Genomic DNA, 14,728 nt, shown 5'->3' with positions numbered 1-14,728 from the left:
CATTGAAATTGAATGAATATCAAGAAAATCATTTTCTTTTTTTTTTTTCTTTTTGAAGTTATGAAACAGGGTAGGGTGGTTCTTGTAAAATCTCAATTCACAGCTATCATCAATATATTAATTATTAAGCACTGCTGCTAAAAGTGCAAAAGTGATGCAAAAGAAACAGAGAAGAGAGAGAAAATTAGAGGAGTGAGAGTGGTCCAGTGAGTGTCTGCAGAGCCCAGCCAAAGCCACTGTCCCTCTGTTCTGTTCTCTTCTCTTCTCATCTCCTCCATACCATTCCCTTCCCTCATCTCTTATTACAACTTTACATACATACATAATTATATATATATATATATAGAGAGAGAGAGAGTAGTATGTGCTTGAGAAATGACCACCAGCGGTCGCTGACCCTTTTTTTTTTTTTTATAAAATTTGAATTTTCTTGAAAGTGTATGGGTCTCGTGAGTGCAGTGCCCTACACAGCCTTCTAATCACTCACTCATTCACCCTGTTTCCATGCCAAATATAAATTCAGATCACTTCCTTTTTCTTAGATATTTTCTTTCATTCTCTGTCATCTATCACCCTCCCCAACCAATTTCAAGAACCCCCTTCTCTCTCTCTCTCTACATATATATATACACACACATATATATAGATACATAGATGCTTCCACCGTTTTGAGTTTCTCTGTGGTTGATTGGCTGGATTGAATGTACTCTGCTCTGTCAGTGCTCCAATTGCAGACCAAAGCAAAGGAAAGGAAAGAAGAGAAGAGGAGAGGAGAGGAAACCCAATTGCCCAATTACTACCAATTAGCAAATACCCTTTTTTTTTTTTTTTGTTGGGACTATCTATCCATCTATCTATCTATCTATCTATCTATCCACAAATGGCACTCTTTGGATGAATCTGCAGCTCTTTCATTCTTTTCCTGGGTTTTTGTGTTTTGCTGTAATAACCAAACACACCCTGTTCAGGTTTCGATGACTTCAAGGTAGTAAAAGAGTAATACTCCCCTGCTACAACACACACAAAAGTACAATCAATCAATCATCATTCAATCTTCCTTCCCCTGTTTCTTGATTTCTTCCATTACAGGTAAACATAGATTTTTTATTTGATTTCATTTGATTTTGATTCTACAATGTCGTCTTCTTGCCTGAGCGGCGCCGGAAGAGCCTACAGATTAGAATCTCTGGACCTTGAGATTATCAAATCCCCTTCGACATCTTCCTGGATTTCCAACTCATCGTCTCCATCTTCCACTCTGTCGGAATCCAGCAATTCTTTCTCCACCAGAAAACCTCGGACCCCCCGAAAGAGGCCTAACCAGACATACAATGAAGCCGCCGCCATTCTTTCCACAGCTTATCCAAAGCTTTTCCCCGCCAAACACCTCACCAAATTCACCAAGAATCCTTTCTCCTTCTCCCTCGACTCCGCCGACCTCCTCATCGACGGCGCCGGCTTCTTCTTGCAGCCGCAACGCCATAATTTTCCGGCCGTCAAGGATTGCCGGAGTCCCGGCGAGATTGACTCCCGGGGGGCTGTAACGGTTAACTCGTGCGAGATTGTCGGCGACGAGAACCATCAGGATGACTTCGACGCTGAATCCATACTGGATGAGGAAATCGGGGAGGGGATTGATAGTATTTTGGGAAATGGCCCGCCGGAATATTCGGATTCCCTCGCCGGCGGCGACCAGAATAACTGCTGCTACGGGTATCCGGTCGGGTTGGGGTTTGATTTTGCGTATGGAATTAGGAGGGAGCCGAAAGCTTTCAGAAATGTCGACGACGGCGACTGGTGGCGCTTCCCCTGCGTAAATGTGGTCGACATAACCCCTCCGACGCCGGCCGACAAATCTCCGGCCGACAAGACGAAGAAGAAGAAGAAGGTCAGCAGCGTCAACAGAATCATTACTTCATCGGCGCCGTTGAAGGTCGAAAATTCATCAATTTCCCCAATTCAGACGACCAAGAACGCCAACAAGGCGGCGTCCGACGACTCCGCCGCCGCCGCCGCCCCTCAACCAACCGCCGGACTGCTCCTGAAGCTCAATTACGACGGCGTTTTGAACGCGTGGTCCGATAAGCCCTCGCCGTTCTCCTCCGTCGACGCCGACGCCGACCCCGCCGGCGGCGATGTCCAAGTAAGCCGCCATGCTCAAACCACATTACCATCGGAAAAAATAAAAAATAAGCTTTAACAAATAATTTCTGATCGGACCGTTGCAGGCCCGGCTCGCGCAGATAGACCTCTTCTCCGACAACGGCGGGATCAGAGAAGCCAGCGTTCTCCGGTACAAGGAAAAGCGGCGGACGAGGTTATTCTCCAAGAAAATCAGGTATCAAGTCCGCAAAGTCAACGCTGACCGCCGACCAAGAATGAAGGTGCAAATTATATTAATCATCACTCATATTCCTTAAAATCATCGAATCCCTTTATTTATTTGCACCTGAAAATCATCTCCCATGGCGTTGCAGGGACGATTCGTGAGAACCCAAATCCCCCGGACGAATAAATGAAGGAAAGGGTCGAAATAAAGAGCCATTTTCATCCTTCCTATTTTGTAGTGTTTTTGTCTGTTCTAAGAGGAATTAGGAACGACGAGCAAGAGTTGAAACAGTTTAGTTTTTATTTGTAATTTTGGTACTACTTCAAGAGGTTGTCTTGTCTTCTCTGTTTCAATTATTAATTTTGCCAAATTCATCAACAAGAACAAAGCTCATTTGGTCGGAAAAGTGCACAGCTGTCCTGTATTACTCATGTTTCCATTCTCATGTATGACTATTACTATTACTATAAGCTCTTTGTTTACTCATAATAATAATAATAATAGAAACGATACAATAATCTCACAAAAGTATTTACAGTAACTGCAAAACTTTTGATTGTAAAAGAGATTGGGAGGGTTTAAAAATTGTCACCTTTTCTCCTTCAATTCTGCTACAGGTACATATACAATCGCCGGGTCACGCGAATTGGTTGATCTGTCTTTACTGGTGCCGCGTTTTTTAGATGGCCGGCTTGGAAACTTAAGTAGCACTTCCTGCAGTTTCTCGACTCGGGTCTTGAGTTGACACAGCCTTTCCATTTCAGCCTCTGCTTCTTGCTCGGCGCTCCTTTTTTGGCAAGTCCGTTTCTTCTTGTCTTCTTTGGCTTTCTCCCTTAGTTGTTTTAGGCTCACATCGTCCCCGAGCTCTGCAGCCATCTGATGGCAGGAAGTAGAGAAAAATAACCCGATCAGCAAAATGCAGATACGATGGTGTGTTCTTGGAAGTGTATATATATATATATGATTCACTTATTGATGCACAAGCAAGCAGAACTTTGGCAAAATGCCTAACCCTCATGATCACAGGGCAGCTTAAATCAACCCATTGACAAACAAAGCTGCCTTCTGATACGAAAAGCACATGAACACATTTATTTCACATCACTGGGCAGAAAATCTTAAAGCTAATGAAAGAAATTGACAGCACCATAAAAGATCCGAATCAGTAGTTGGCAACACACATTCAATCAGTCTCTTTGAAAAAATTCTATTCATTTCCAACCACCACTATCAACCTCAACTCTAGCTGCCAAGTATGTTCTACATCAGCAACCCTCATCAGAAGCAGAAACTGATGCAAATTTTTTAACTGTTGTTTTAGTTTCCTGAAAATGTTTGAACTAATATAAATGATTTCTCTGGCATTCAAGTAGATAAGCAGAAGCATATGATTTATCTTGACACCATGCAGCTTAATCTAGTAATGCTCATAGATTCTAAGCAACAAATGTTCTTGACTCATTATTAACTATCATGACCTGAAAGAATGGTAATGTGATGGTGGAGCATCACTTTCTGATGGGGAAACCAGGTCAAATCAGTTCCAACCGTAACATTAATGGTTAAAGCATCTTATTGATATGACCATCCATTTAACAGCATTGCTAAACTTATAGATGAATAATCTTTCAACTTCAACTCCTTCAACTTATTGAATAATCTATATGGATGCCAGTTATTAATAGCCCCACAATACCTGATTAGTTCCGGCTTTCTGTGAAATTGGTTTCCCTTGCTGCTTTATCTTAGAAGAATTCACCTGCAAATGAGAGTCCCTTCGTCTGGCCAATTTTTCACTTCCTTTAGATTTTTGTGATGCTGTATTCATCCTTACTGCCGTTTCATCATGAGGGCTATCATTGGCAATTTCTGATGCAGAACCCTTTGGGATGCTGGAATTGTTGTCGTTAGATGCTTGAGCTCTTTCTGCCTGTTGATAGGCATGCTTAACAATTCAGATTCAAACTTTACAACTAGGATTGTATTGAACGAAGAGGTTACATAATACATCCCAGAAGCATGATGAATAATTTAGCTGATTGGAGAGAATGAAATAGGATAGAACACCATCACTTGACTTTACATTATCATAGTTACGATGAAGATGTTAGTGACCCACTAAGATACATGAAATTAAGAACAAGCAACATAAGATGCAAGTCAAGAAAAATTCAACTAAAAATATGCTAACTTTTTGTCTCTTAAAAATGTTCTATTTTCTTATTTAATACAAAGTCATACCACTTATTCTAATTTTTTTATTATAAAAAGCAAAAAAGTAATAAAAAAAAAAAAAAAAACTTAAAAAAATACACACCCACATTAAAACCCATGCTCAAAACTATGAGTGAATTTTCTGGATACGGAGGGAGTATAAATTTGAGATTTAATTAGGTACTAACTTGCTTTCTTGCTTTTAATGCTAAGTAGCGCGAATTCTTGAACCATTTATTGACCTGCAAACAGAAAATAAACATATCAACAAAACTCATAGAAATAATACACAATTCACAATAACCTTCTAAAAAATAGGTAGGTTTCTTTCTCATGACTCAAGATCTCTGGGTTACACTCCCTAATCAGAAATTGTGGTCTGGATCCTAGTGTTTTACTTTTTCCATCTGATTCATAGTTGTAAACGGTGCAAGGCACAGCACCACATATGGCGCGCGGAGGGCCCTATAACTATTGATATGTTTTTAGCATATATATGCGCACATAATACAACTCAATAGAGGCAATATAATATTGAACAAGAGTAAACTTCAACATATACATCATTAATTAGGAAATATAAGCATAAAAGGAAATCAAACACTTCAAGAAAAACAGAATTGACTACTACCTTACCTGGCAGTTGACTGGCGATGATGGCTTCATGGTGGAAGATTGGAGAAAGTTATGAGAGGCAAGAAGGAGAAATGGAAAACAGGGGGGTGCAGGCGCCGCGGCTATCAGCGGGAGGAACTCAGAGTGACTTACTAGTTACTATTTGTTTTATGTCATTTTCTCAGAAAAAAACCTAATTTATTCTAATACATATAAAAGTAAGAAATGTGCCTTGTGACACAGGAACGGCACCTCTGGATGAGGCACGTGTTGCCATGACGTCATTAACAGCTAAGTTCTGACTACTGTCATGTATGAATACATTTAACACTAGCCTGATGTTTAAGTAACATTAATTTCACTACTTACCAAGAAAGATGACACATTTCATATATGAATTAGGAAATAAGCATGAATGGGAATCACGATATATTAGCAAAACTCATCAAACAGTGTAAGAGATGGGTCTCCAGTTGTTCTCTGGAATATAAAAACTAGCACAACCTATTTTAAATTGAAAATTATCATTTTTTCTGAAATTAAACATATATTACCTTCTCTACTTCTAGGCCAAGCTGCTGCGAAAGATTCACTCTCACGGCTCTTTCTGGGAGTTCATTCTCAGCAAAAGCAATCCGAAGCTTCTAGAGCACACATAAAATGCAGAGAATTAGAAAGCCAGAAAAAAATGAAATGACAACAAAACTGAAGTTATACTACCTCAACTGCATCATGTGGGAGTCTGAATATTGGTCTCTTCATTTTCTTGATCAACTGTCTCTCTTTCAAATTTTGTGATGTTTCCTCTGAGTTTCCGTCATCATTTTCACCTAAAATCACAGGCATAGTGGCAGCATTGGCCTCCTTTGCTCGGCGCTTTCTTTTTCGGGGACCCCAGTCTTCATCGTCACTTATTTCTTCATTTTCATTAGCATTCTTTCCAAACATTTCCTAATGACAAGGCAAAACAATATCATAAATCCTGTTCTCACACAATAGTATTCTTATTTCAGTGAAGGAAGTAAAAGACAACCATTTCAACTGCAATCATTCATCAACCCAGGAAAACAAAGCCTCAGCTCTTGCGCAAGAGAATTTTGTACCTTTAAAAAAGATTCTTACTACAATAGAAATCTTGAGGAAAATTAGAAACTAGCTATTTATTTTAGACGCCAGTGAAATCAAAAGGCACAGATTGTGTGTTCAAAGACATGGTGGGTGTGTCATGAATCTTGATTACTTACATCATGTAACTTTATATAGTCAACCGCAGCTCGTTGTCTGGGTTGAGATATAACTTCACCATTGTTTATATCATCGGAATCCACTCCATTGATATCAAGAGAGTTTCCGACAGATCTATTACTTCCAACATCAACTCTTCCAGTTGCAAGAATTGTTTCATCGTCTAGTGACCCTGAATAACTGGAACTACAATCAGCGGCATTGGAATCTGACACATATTTATTGTCATTGTCACTGCCACTATGTTCAATTCTGTCTGGATCATAGTCATCATCTTCAGAATCATCGGATGGCCACTCGCCTTCAGGACATAACATGAGATTTCCGTCATCAGGTAATGCGGCTTCTTCCTTGAAAACATCCTGTTAAATTCCAATTAACACAATCTTAACAAATATCCAAAAGGAATGATGCCAGTAAGAATCAGTCAGCTTTAGGTCATACTACCTCCCAGCCAACATCTAAGAGAAAATGAGTCCCTAGGTGAGCATTTGTTGCTTCAATAATTTCTATCTTCTTCTTGCAAAAGTTGCAGAACCACCCTTCATCGCTTGGTGGAACTGGGAAATTCAATAACTTCATTACAGAAACACAAACAGGAGCAGATAATATACTATGTACTACAATATTATGTGCAAGAGGCATTAAGATTCAAAAAGCTCACTGTTTTCCGTCAACAGCGGAGGATCAAGACACTGCTGGTGAAATGCACGGTTGCATGACCCATCACAGAGAATAATATCATTATCTGGGAAAGCTTCACTCAGTACACACTTGGCACAGATTATCTGAACATAAAAATAAAAAATAAGGATTCTACTCAGGCAGAAACATATATATATAAGAACAGTACCAAGCTAATAGTCAGATGCTATTCAATAGGTGAATATACAACGTATTTTAATTTCCCAAGGCTATTAAGTTTCAAAGACAGTAAAGATTTATAAACACACATACTCATGGATCATGATGCGATTGCTTGAAAATGTATATGCATACAAAAACCCACACTAACACCACGTTGAAAAATAAATGGAATTACATGTTCATGATGAACAGATCCATCAGGTGCAATGTTTGAATCATTTATTCGTCCTTCAGAACTAAGCGAATCCAATTGGCGAATGGCGTCCCGTATTCCTAGTTTGCACTTCAGTATCTGTTTCTTGGCTCTTTGTAGTTCTTTTTCTGGTTTAATTTTTTCCCGGCTGAAAGAAGAAAAGAGAATCAAATTTATATGAGAAATATGCAGTGCACAATGACATGTGTACAAAAATAAGAATAATTATCCAGTTCATCACAATTCACATGGCGACACTTTTTTCTCTTAAAAACATATTCTTTCTTGTTTGATTCATAACTGTACACTTGGCATCCAAAACTGTAGGAAGTGATTAGACAACACCTGATCTAAGTTGAAACGATTCGGCATCATAAAATAATGTAGGTTCAGATGGTGCACTAGCATAGTTCCTTTATCCATTACCAAATCAGTTGATTCGCATTTGTTATATTCTTATTAATTATATTTGCGATCAAACACTATTTTAGAAAGAGAGTAACATATGAAGGAAATATAGTTTTGTAAGTACCCATTATTATTCAAAATAGAAAATCATTTATACCTCTGACCTTTCCAGCCTTCGGCAGAGTAAGCATCAATAAGATTCTGCTCCTGCCTCATCTTCATCAATAAGTACCTCGTCTTATTTTGTAACCGGGCAGCTTCATCAAGTTCCACATTAATTTTCCTCTTCTTCCGCTTCCTCCTCTTTAACTTTTCAGGTTTCGAATCTACCTCATCTGTTTTTCCACCATCTCTTGTGCTCACGGCCTTACGTTTATGAAGCTTCTTTGCGGTTTTGGCCTTTTGCACAATTGCTTTACTGACAATCTTCTTCTTCTTCGAGATTTTATTAATTATCTTCTTTCTAGAACTTAGATTCCCATTGCATTTACGTACATAGTTTGTAACTTTTCCCTTCAACGATGAAGCCTTAACCTTGTTTTGCGGTCTCAATTCCTGTCTCAAGCTCTGCAGAGTTCTTTCATCTTCGTCTTCCCTATACAATCTCTCACAATTTTCTTCATTGGTTGCTCCAGGCATATTGCCCATCTAATTCGATGTAAACATCAAACTGAGAAGGAGCACTAGGGATTGAAAACAATCACATGTATAAAACTCAATAGGAAAGATCAAACTCACCACCAGTGTCCTCGTAACATTGAAAGTTTAATTTTCAAGAAAATACTCAAAATGTTCACAAACCTCCATTAGTACCAAAAACCCAACCAATTGAACCCCAATTCTAAGAATCACGATCACCAAACCCAATAACCAACTATAAAGATAGCAGCGGGGTAAAAATTCAAGCAAACACGCGGAATTTAAACCACACGAACAATTAATCCAACTACGATTATCTTTAACATAAGCAAATGAATACTCAAAGCCGCAATGGGAGATTCGGGAACATCCCAAATAAACATCAAGAAAGTTTCCGAAGAAAATGCCCCAGATAACGGATAGCTAAAATCGATCAAAACTACTTGCAAGGACGAAAGATGACTCACCTCACACCGACGAGAGAACGGAAGATCTGCAGAACCGGTGGAATTTCATCAAACATGAACTTGTGAACTTATAAATGCGCCAAAACAAACGAGTGAGTGCGAACCGAAAAATTAATTACTCCATCCAATATACAAAAAATAATTGCTTTTTTTTTTTTTATTTCCCCCAGAGTATTCCTGCGGCGGAGCTTCTCGCCGGGAAGCGTCGGTCTTCTCCGAATCACGGCGGCCAGCCAACCGTCTCTCAGTGCGTTTGTATGTTCCCAATGCACAATTATTATATGCTGCTTCATTGGCAACCTGTTTGCTTGGATTACAATATTACTTAAATTTTGTGAAATTTGATTTGAATAGAATACCATTTAATTCTTGATTTTTATTTTCCACGTTTTATATAGTAGGAGTAGTAAATTGAAAATAAAATGGATAATTCATGTATCCCTTATATTATAAGGGAAATATATTTTTTAAGTATAGGCGACAATTCCTAGTCTTCGCAAATTCTTAAAAGTTATATCTGACACAGAAAACGTGCTACCCCTCAATCAAAATCGTGTTTTGACATTCTTCTATCGTATATAAGTTTTAGAGTTAATGAATGGTATTTGTGTCACAATACATTTATGCTCTGCTAATCAATGAGGTCAAGCTACCAAGCTACAGCTGTCCCATTTCGTACATTGTTTTTCTTGTTCATGATTCATTCGTTGATCATCTTCATTTGAATCTGCATTAGCGTTTTTTTGTCTGTAAATGGAAAGCTTCCGGAAAGCCTATGGCGCTCTCAAGGATTCCACGACCGTTGGCCTGGCCAATCTCAACAGTGAGTTCAAGGTACGAGTCTCTGTGTGTGTATAGATATGGGTTCTTACATTCTCGTCTGATCCGATGATGTTTCGGTTGTGTCTCCCTATTGCAAGGATTTGGACATTGCGATTGTGAAGGCGACAAACCACGACGAATGTCCTCCGAAGGAACGACATATTCGGAGTGAGTTATGCCTTACGCATTACTAATCATTATAGCACGATCTTCCTCAAATTTTCCGATGACTCTCTTTCTTCCTCAGAGATCATGGAAGGAGTATCGGTCAAGGTTCCGAGAGCCGATGTCGCCTACTGCATCCACGCCTTGTCGCGGCGATTGTCCAAAACGCGAAACTGGATAGTACGCCTCGGCATTCATATCATAGCACCACATGATTTTGCACAGACAGGAAACACCAACAACGTTGTTAATTTAGGATTGATTTCTTATTGTTTTTTTTAATCTAAGGTTGCAATGAAGACTCTGATAGTTGTTCACAGAATACTAAGAGAAGGAGATCTAACATTCCGAGAAGAAGTGCTGCAATACACTCGGAGAGGAAAGTTATTCCAAATATCCAACTTCAAGGACGACTCGAGCCCTCTAGGTACATTACATCGATTTTCGCCAATTATTACCTTCTAAAACAAACTATCATTACCTATGCTCTTGTCCTGCCGCAGCTTGGGACTGCTCCGCCTGGATTCGCAGCTACGCGCTCTTCCTTGAGGAAAAGCTCGAATGCTTTAGAACCTTACAATACGATGTAGAGACAGAAAAACTGTCTAAATCATCCACCGGACAATCTAAGGTTGTTATTCACATGTAGTAGTAATTCCTACAACATTTAGAACGGAACTTGATCCGATCAGATCAACCGGTCTTTTAGGTGCATAGCAGGACGCGCCACTTGAACGCAGAAGAACTGCTGCATCAATTACCAGCATTGCAGCAGCTTCTATACCGTCTGCTTTGTTGCCAGGTAACTAACTACGAATAGTTCTTACATCCAGCAGGAGCAGATATTCTTAAAGCTGTAAGAAACTTTGCAGCCTGAAGGGGCAGCCTGCTACAACTATCTTGTACAATATGCATTAGCCTTGGTAAGAAACCATACTTTCTGCGCTCGCCTTATTCGTTGCCTGCATTTGCATTTTATGACAGCCAGCGATTATGACTTGCGTAGGTTCTGAAGGAGAGCTTCAAAATATACTGCTCGATCAACGATGGGATCATCAATCTTGTCGACATGGTAAGGTCCTTACAGGTTCTTGTAAAAACCTCTGTTTCCAAGCTTAACATTGATTTATCTGATTGTCTTTCTCGGCAGTATTTCGAAATGCCTAAACACGATGCAGTCAGAGCTCTTAACATATACAAGAAGGCCGGAAAGCAGGTGTAGTTATTCTCTTCCTTTTGTCTGAATGATCGATGAATTTGTCTGTTATAATTAGGACTGATTTTTGCGTCGTCTTTTTCTGTTCCGGCGTGATTTGTCTAGGCAGAACATCTAGCGGAGTTCTACAGCTTCTGCAGAACATTGGAGCTCGCTCGGACCTTCCAGTTTCCGATACTAAGACAGGTTCTTGCTATTACTAATTAGTCATTGTGTTCCTGTCTGTACAAGGCTGTTGCCGATGATGTTCTTGCAGCCGCCGCCGACTTTTCTAGCAACCATGGAGGAGTATGTCAAGGAAGCACCTCAGACAGCCGCCCTGTCGCATAATAGACTGGTAAGAAATGGGAATCACTCCCAAGTCCCAAACTCACTTTACTACAATGTGTTGTGTTCCTTCATCTTATCTCCTCTTGTAGGAGTATTATGACAACAATGGCGATTGCAATGGGGACGATGATGAACCAGAACCAGAATCAGAACTGCAAGAAAGCAAGAAGGAAGAAGTTGAAAGAAAAGAAGAAATGGTTGAAGCACAGGAAGAAGAGAAGCTCGAAACCAAAGAAGAAGAAGAAGCTCCTCCGGCTGCCGCCGACGAGCCTGCCGATCTTCTCGTGAGCTTCATTTCATCTCCTCCCTGCTTTATCTTCTTACAGCTGCACTGTCTAAACTTTACAACTTGTCTAGGGTTTGAGCCATGAAGTGAATCCACAAGCATTAGAGATTGAAGAAAGGAATGCTTTAGCCTTCGCCATTTTACAACCTGGTTAGTAATTATCAATCGAATTGACTTCACCCGGACAAGATTCGTGGATTGTCCTGAAATTCGTGCAGGCATGGCGGCGACGCCGAGCAACGCCCTGGTCGAAATCGGGAAGACGTCCGGCTGGGAATTGGCGCTAGTGACGACGCCGAGCAGCACCAGCAAACCTGACAGAGCGGCGGAGCCTAATCTGGTCTGTCCTTTCTTCATTAAAACATGTAATGAAACTCACGTTACCACGTTACAGCTATCTTCTTGTCTTGACCTAATTTGGGAATTAAATGATCAGGGCGGGGGATTCGACAAGCTGCTGCTGGATAGCCTCTACGAAGACGACGCAGCGCGGAGAAACCTGCAGCTGCAAAGCAGAGGATACAGCTCCAGCTACGGCCAAGATCCGGCGGCGGCGCAGACGAATCCGTTCGACCAACAGGCGGCGCTCGGCGACCCCTTCGCCGTGTCGAACAACTACGCGCCGCCGTTGAGCGTGCAGATGGCGATGATGTCACAACAGGAGCGCCTGATGATGTATCAGCAACAGCAGCAGCAGCAGCAGCAGCAGATGATGATGATGTCGCCACACAACGCGTACGCCGCCGCAGCAAGTCAGTATCCGCCGCCGTCGAATCCGTTCGGCGATCCCTTCGTCTTCCCGCAGAATGCGCCGCCGCCGTCGCGCGGGAACAATGCTTTGATTTAGAAATTAGACCGACGTGTCTTTGTGTGTCTCTCCACTGTATGCTTTGATTATGTACACGATCGATTCGTTAAATGGACAATTAAATTAATTACAGTGTTTTATCTAATTAATATTTTTTAGTTGAGGCCCTATTTATAAATTTTCAATTTGGGCCTGGTAAAGCCCGGCCCATATGCGAGAACCTTCCTTTTTCATTTATATACAACTACTAGGAGTGGCACATTTTCGTTTGTATGTCAAATTCAGCCTAACGCGCATACAGTATCGGTATCTCTCTCTCTCTCTCTCTCTCTCTCTCTCTCTCGTTTTATATATATATATGTGCGTAGGCGTAAGTTTGTAGCTAGCGAAGTTCTTGCGCTCAGGCTCATCTAAAACGTCAGATTTGGTTTCTGATCCTTGGTCGATTCATCATCGTAGGCTCATGGCGTTGTCTCGATTTATGTCTCAATCCTTATCCAGGGCGTGTTTCCGCCCAACGATCTCCGTAACCAGCCATCGCCGCCACCGCTCCAGCAAAACTCAGCACGGACAGTTTATTGAGGTCGACCTCGACGGCGCGTCTTCGGCGCAGTCCGATTCGGCGGAGGCTGGGGCTGAGGTTATCACGGTGCGCATCAGGAAGCTTGAGGATGCCATACACAGCATCATCGTGCGCCGCGCCGCGCCTGATTGGCTGCCCTTTCTCCCTGGCTACTCCTATTGGGTCCCGCCGCGCGCTTCCGCTTTGCGAAATCACCCTGCCGGAAGCCTGGTTGAGGCTATTGAAAAGATGAATTCGTTGGGAACGACGACAAATCGGCGGTTGCCGAACGAGTTATCGGAGGATGAAAAAATGTCTCTCTCGTCTTCAAAAGGCTGGCCTTCATCCGCTGTTTTCATCGAAGGTAATCAATTAATTAGATCCAGGTTTAGGATCTTTGCTGATAAGAAATTTTATGCGTTGGATTTCTAGAATATAACTGAATGATTATTCGACCAAAAAAACTATGAAATTGGAAATTGGATATAATTGATGTGTAAGCGGAATATCAGATCTAGGTTAATTCATGCACAGTAAGTGCATCTCCATCATTGTTAGGGAGAATTCATTAGAAATTGGAAGAAGACATACAAATCCACTTAATTATTACTCAAGCTTGTAGCAAATTTTCCCAAAATTGTGCTTATCTAGGATTAATTGCTGGTTATTTCATAGGAGGTTTCAATTTTATGGAGAATGGCATTGTGTATGAAGGACAGAGGGCTGTAGGTATAGATTTTTGCAGGTCAAACTTCTGCAGCCATGACTAGTGGAATTGTGCAACATGATCTTGCTTCTGACTCATTTGCATATGCCATTTGGAGTAGCTAGTTGCTGCCTTTAGATTATCCCGGAACAATTGCAACTGCACTGCAACTTTAGACGCGGTCCTAAAGATCCTATTGCGCTTAACTTGCCATTAGTTCGGGTTGGGGAATATATATAACTTCTTGGTATGCCACTAGCTGTATGGAGAGCACATTAACACTTCTGTATGCAGCTTCACTATCTGCTGATCTGGTTTCATGTATTTTGAACGTTGGAATGAATGTAGCCCTAAACTAAACTGCAGAGAATCAAGGGCTTGGTGAAGAGATTGTTTGTGGGTCGCAAATATGCTTGGTTACAGCGTAAACTAAAGTTATCCGGGAAGATTGTGTTCTCCTTTATTAAGTTTAATGGCACAACTAGAACTGCTATGCATTCTACAAAATAGTTCAAAGAAATTCGAGATATATGCCTTGTTGTACCAGTTTTATATATTGCTGATGCATTTTATCTTGCACCCTAGGTACTTCACCTATACATCCTCTTCCAACGATAAAAGTGGAGGATGATGACAATGCAGATGAGGCTACTGATTCGCAATATTCTGGAGAATGAGCACTTTCATCCCTGTTCTGCAGCTCTATGGTGTGTCATAATTAATGTTACCAATAAAGTATTTGCAACTAACATTCTTATACCCATTTTCTTGTATAATTACGTGCGCAGCAAATTGGCTCCGCCATTATGCTCATCTACCGGCTGAAATATTATTTTCCCCTAATAGTGTTGCATTA

General features: G+C 40.8%; 4 protein-coding genes across 4 annotated transcripts; 3 read left to right on the top strand and 1 right to left on the bottom strand.

Moving 5' to 3' along the window:
* Positions 1-410: 410 nt before the first annotated feature.
* On the top strand, positions 411-2,682 carry LOC127251800 (protein CHLOROPLAST IMPORT APPARATUS 2). The gene is made up of 3 exons (XM_051275672.1): positions 411-2,143; positions 2,229-2,384; positions 2,478-2,682. The coding sequence occupies exons 1-3, from the start codon at positions 1,136-1,138 to the stop codon at positions 2,517-2,519; spliced, it is 1,206 nt and encodes a 401-aa protein (XP_051131629.1). The 5' UTR covers positions 411-1,135; the 3' UTR covers positions 2,520-2,682.
* LOC127251798 (pathogenesis-related homeodomain protein) lies at positions 2,584-9,290 on the bottom strand. The gene is made up of 11 exons (XM_051275669.1): positions 8,978-9,290; positions 8,029-8,519; positions 7,446-7,611; positions 7,068-7,191; positions 6,851-6,963; positions 6,403-6,765; positions 5,879-6,109; positions 5,713-5,802; positions 4,732-4,785; positions 4,026-4,259; positions 2,584-3,205 (listed from the first exon to the last, which is right to left on the bottom strand). The coding sequence occupies exons 2-11, from the start codon at positions 8,517-8,519 to the stop codon at positions 2,918-2,920; spliced, it is 2,154 nt and encodes a 717-aa protein (XP_051131626.1). The 5' UTR covers positions 8,978-9,290; the 3' UTR covers positions 2,584-2,917.
* Positions 9,291-9,620: 330 nt separating this feature from the next.
* On the top strand, positions 9,621-12,715 carry LOC127251799 (putative clathrin assembly protein At5g57200). The gene is made up of 15 exons (XM_051275670.1): positions 9,621-9,811; positions 9,898-9,967; positions 10,047-10,144; positions 10,253-10,391; positions 10,468-10,595; positions 10,674-10,766; positions 10,837-10,887; positions 10,971-11,036; positions 11,115-11,180; positions 11,286-11,366; positions 11,437-11,517; positions 11,600-11,794; positions 11,868-11,946; positions 12,015-12,136; positions 12,233-12,715. Exons 1-15 carry the CDS (start codon positions 9,731-9,733, stop codon positions 12,641-12,643), a joined length of 1,761 nt encoding a protein of 586 aa, XP_051131627.1. The 5' UTR covers positions 9,621-9,730; the 3' UTR covers positions 12,644-12,715.
* A 161-nt stretch (positions 12,716-12,876) lies between these two features.
* On the top strand, positions 12,877-14,518 carry LOC127251801 (uncharacterized). Its single transcript, XM_051275673.1, has 3 exons — positions 12,877-12,910; positions 13,064-13,530; positions 13,842-14,518. Exons 2-3 carry the CDS (start codon positions 13,068-13,070, stop codon positions 13,934-13,936), a joined length of 558 nt encoding a protein of 185 aa, XP_051131630.1. The 5' UTR covers positions 12,877-12,910; positions 13,064-13,067; the 3' UTR covers positions 13,937-14,518.
* Positions 14,519-14,728: the final 210 nt, after the last annotated feature.

The sequence above is a fragment of the Andrographis paniculata genome, unplaced genomic scaffold, assembly GCF_009805555.1.
Source record: "Andrographis paniculata isolate CXL003 unplaced genomic scaffold, ASM980555v1 Contig45END, whole genome shotgun sequence".
Taxonomy (NCBI): domain Eukaryota; kingdom Viridiplantae; phylum Streptophyta; class Magnoliopsida; order Lamiales; family Acanthaceae; genus Andrographis; species Andrographis paniculata.
The sequence above is the reverse complement of the archived record's forward strand: the minus strand, read 5'-3'. Positions and strand labels throughout refer to the sequence as shown.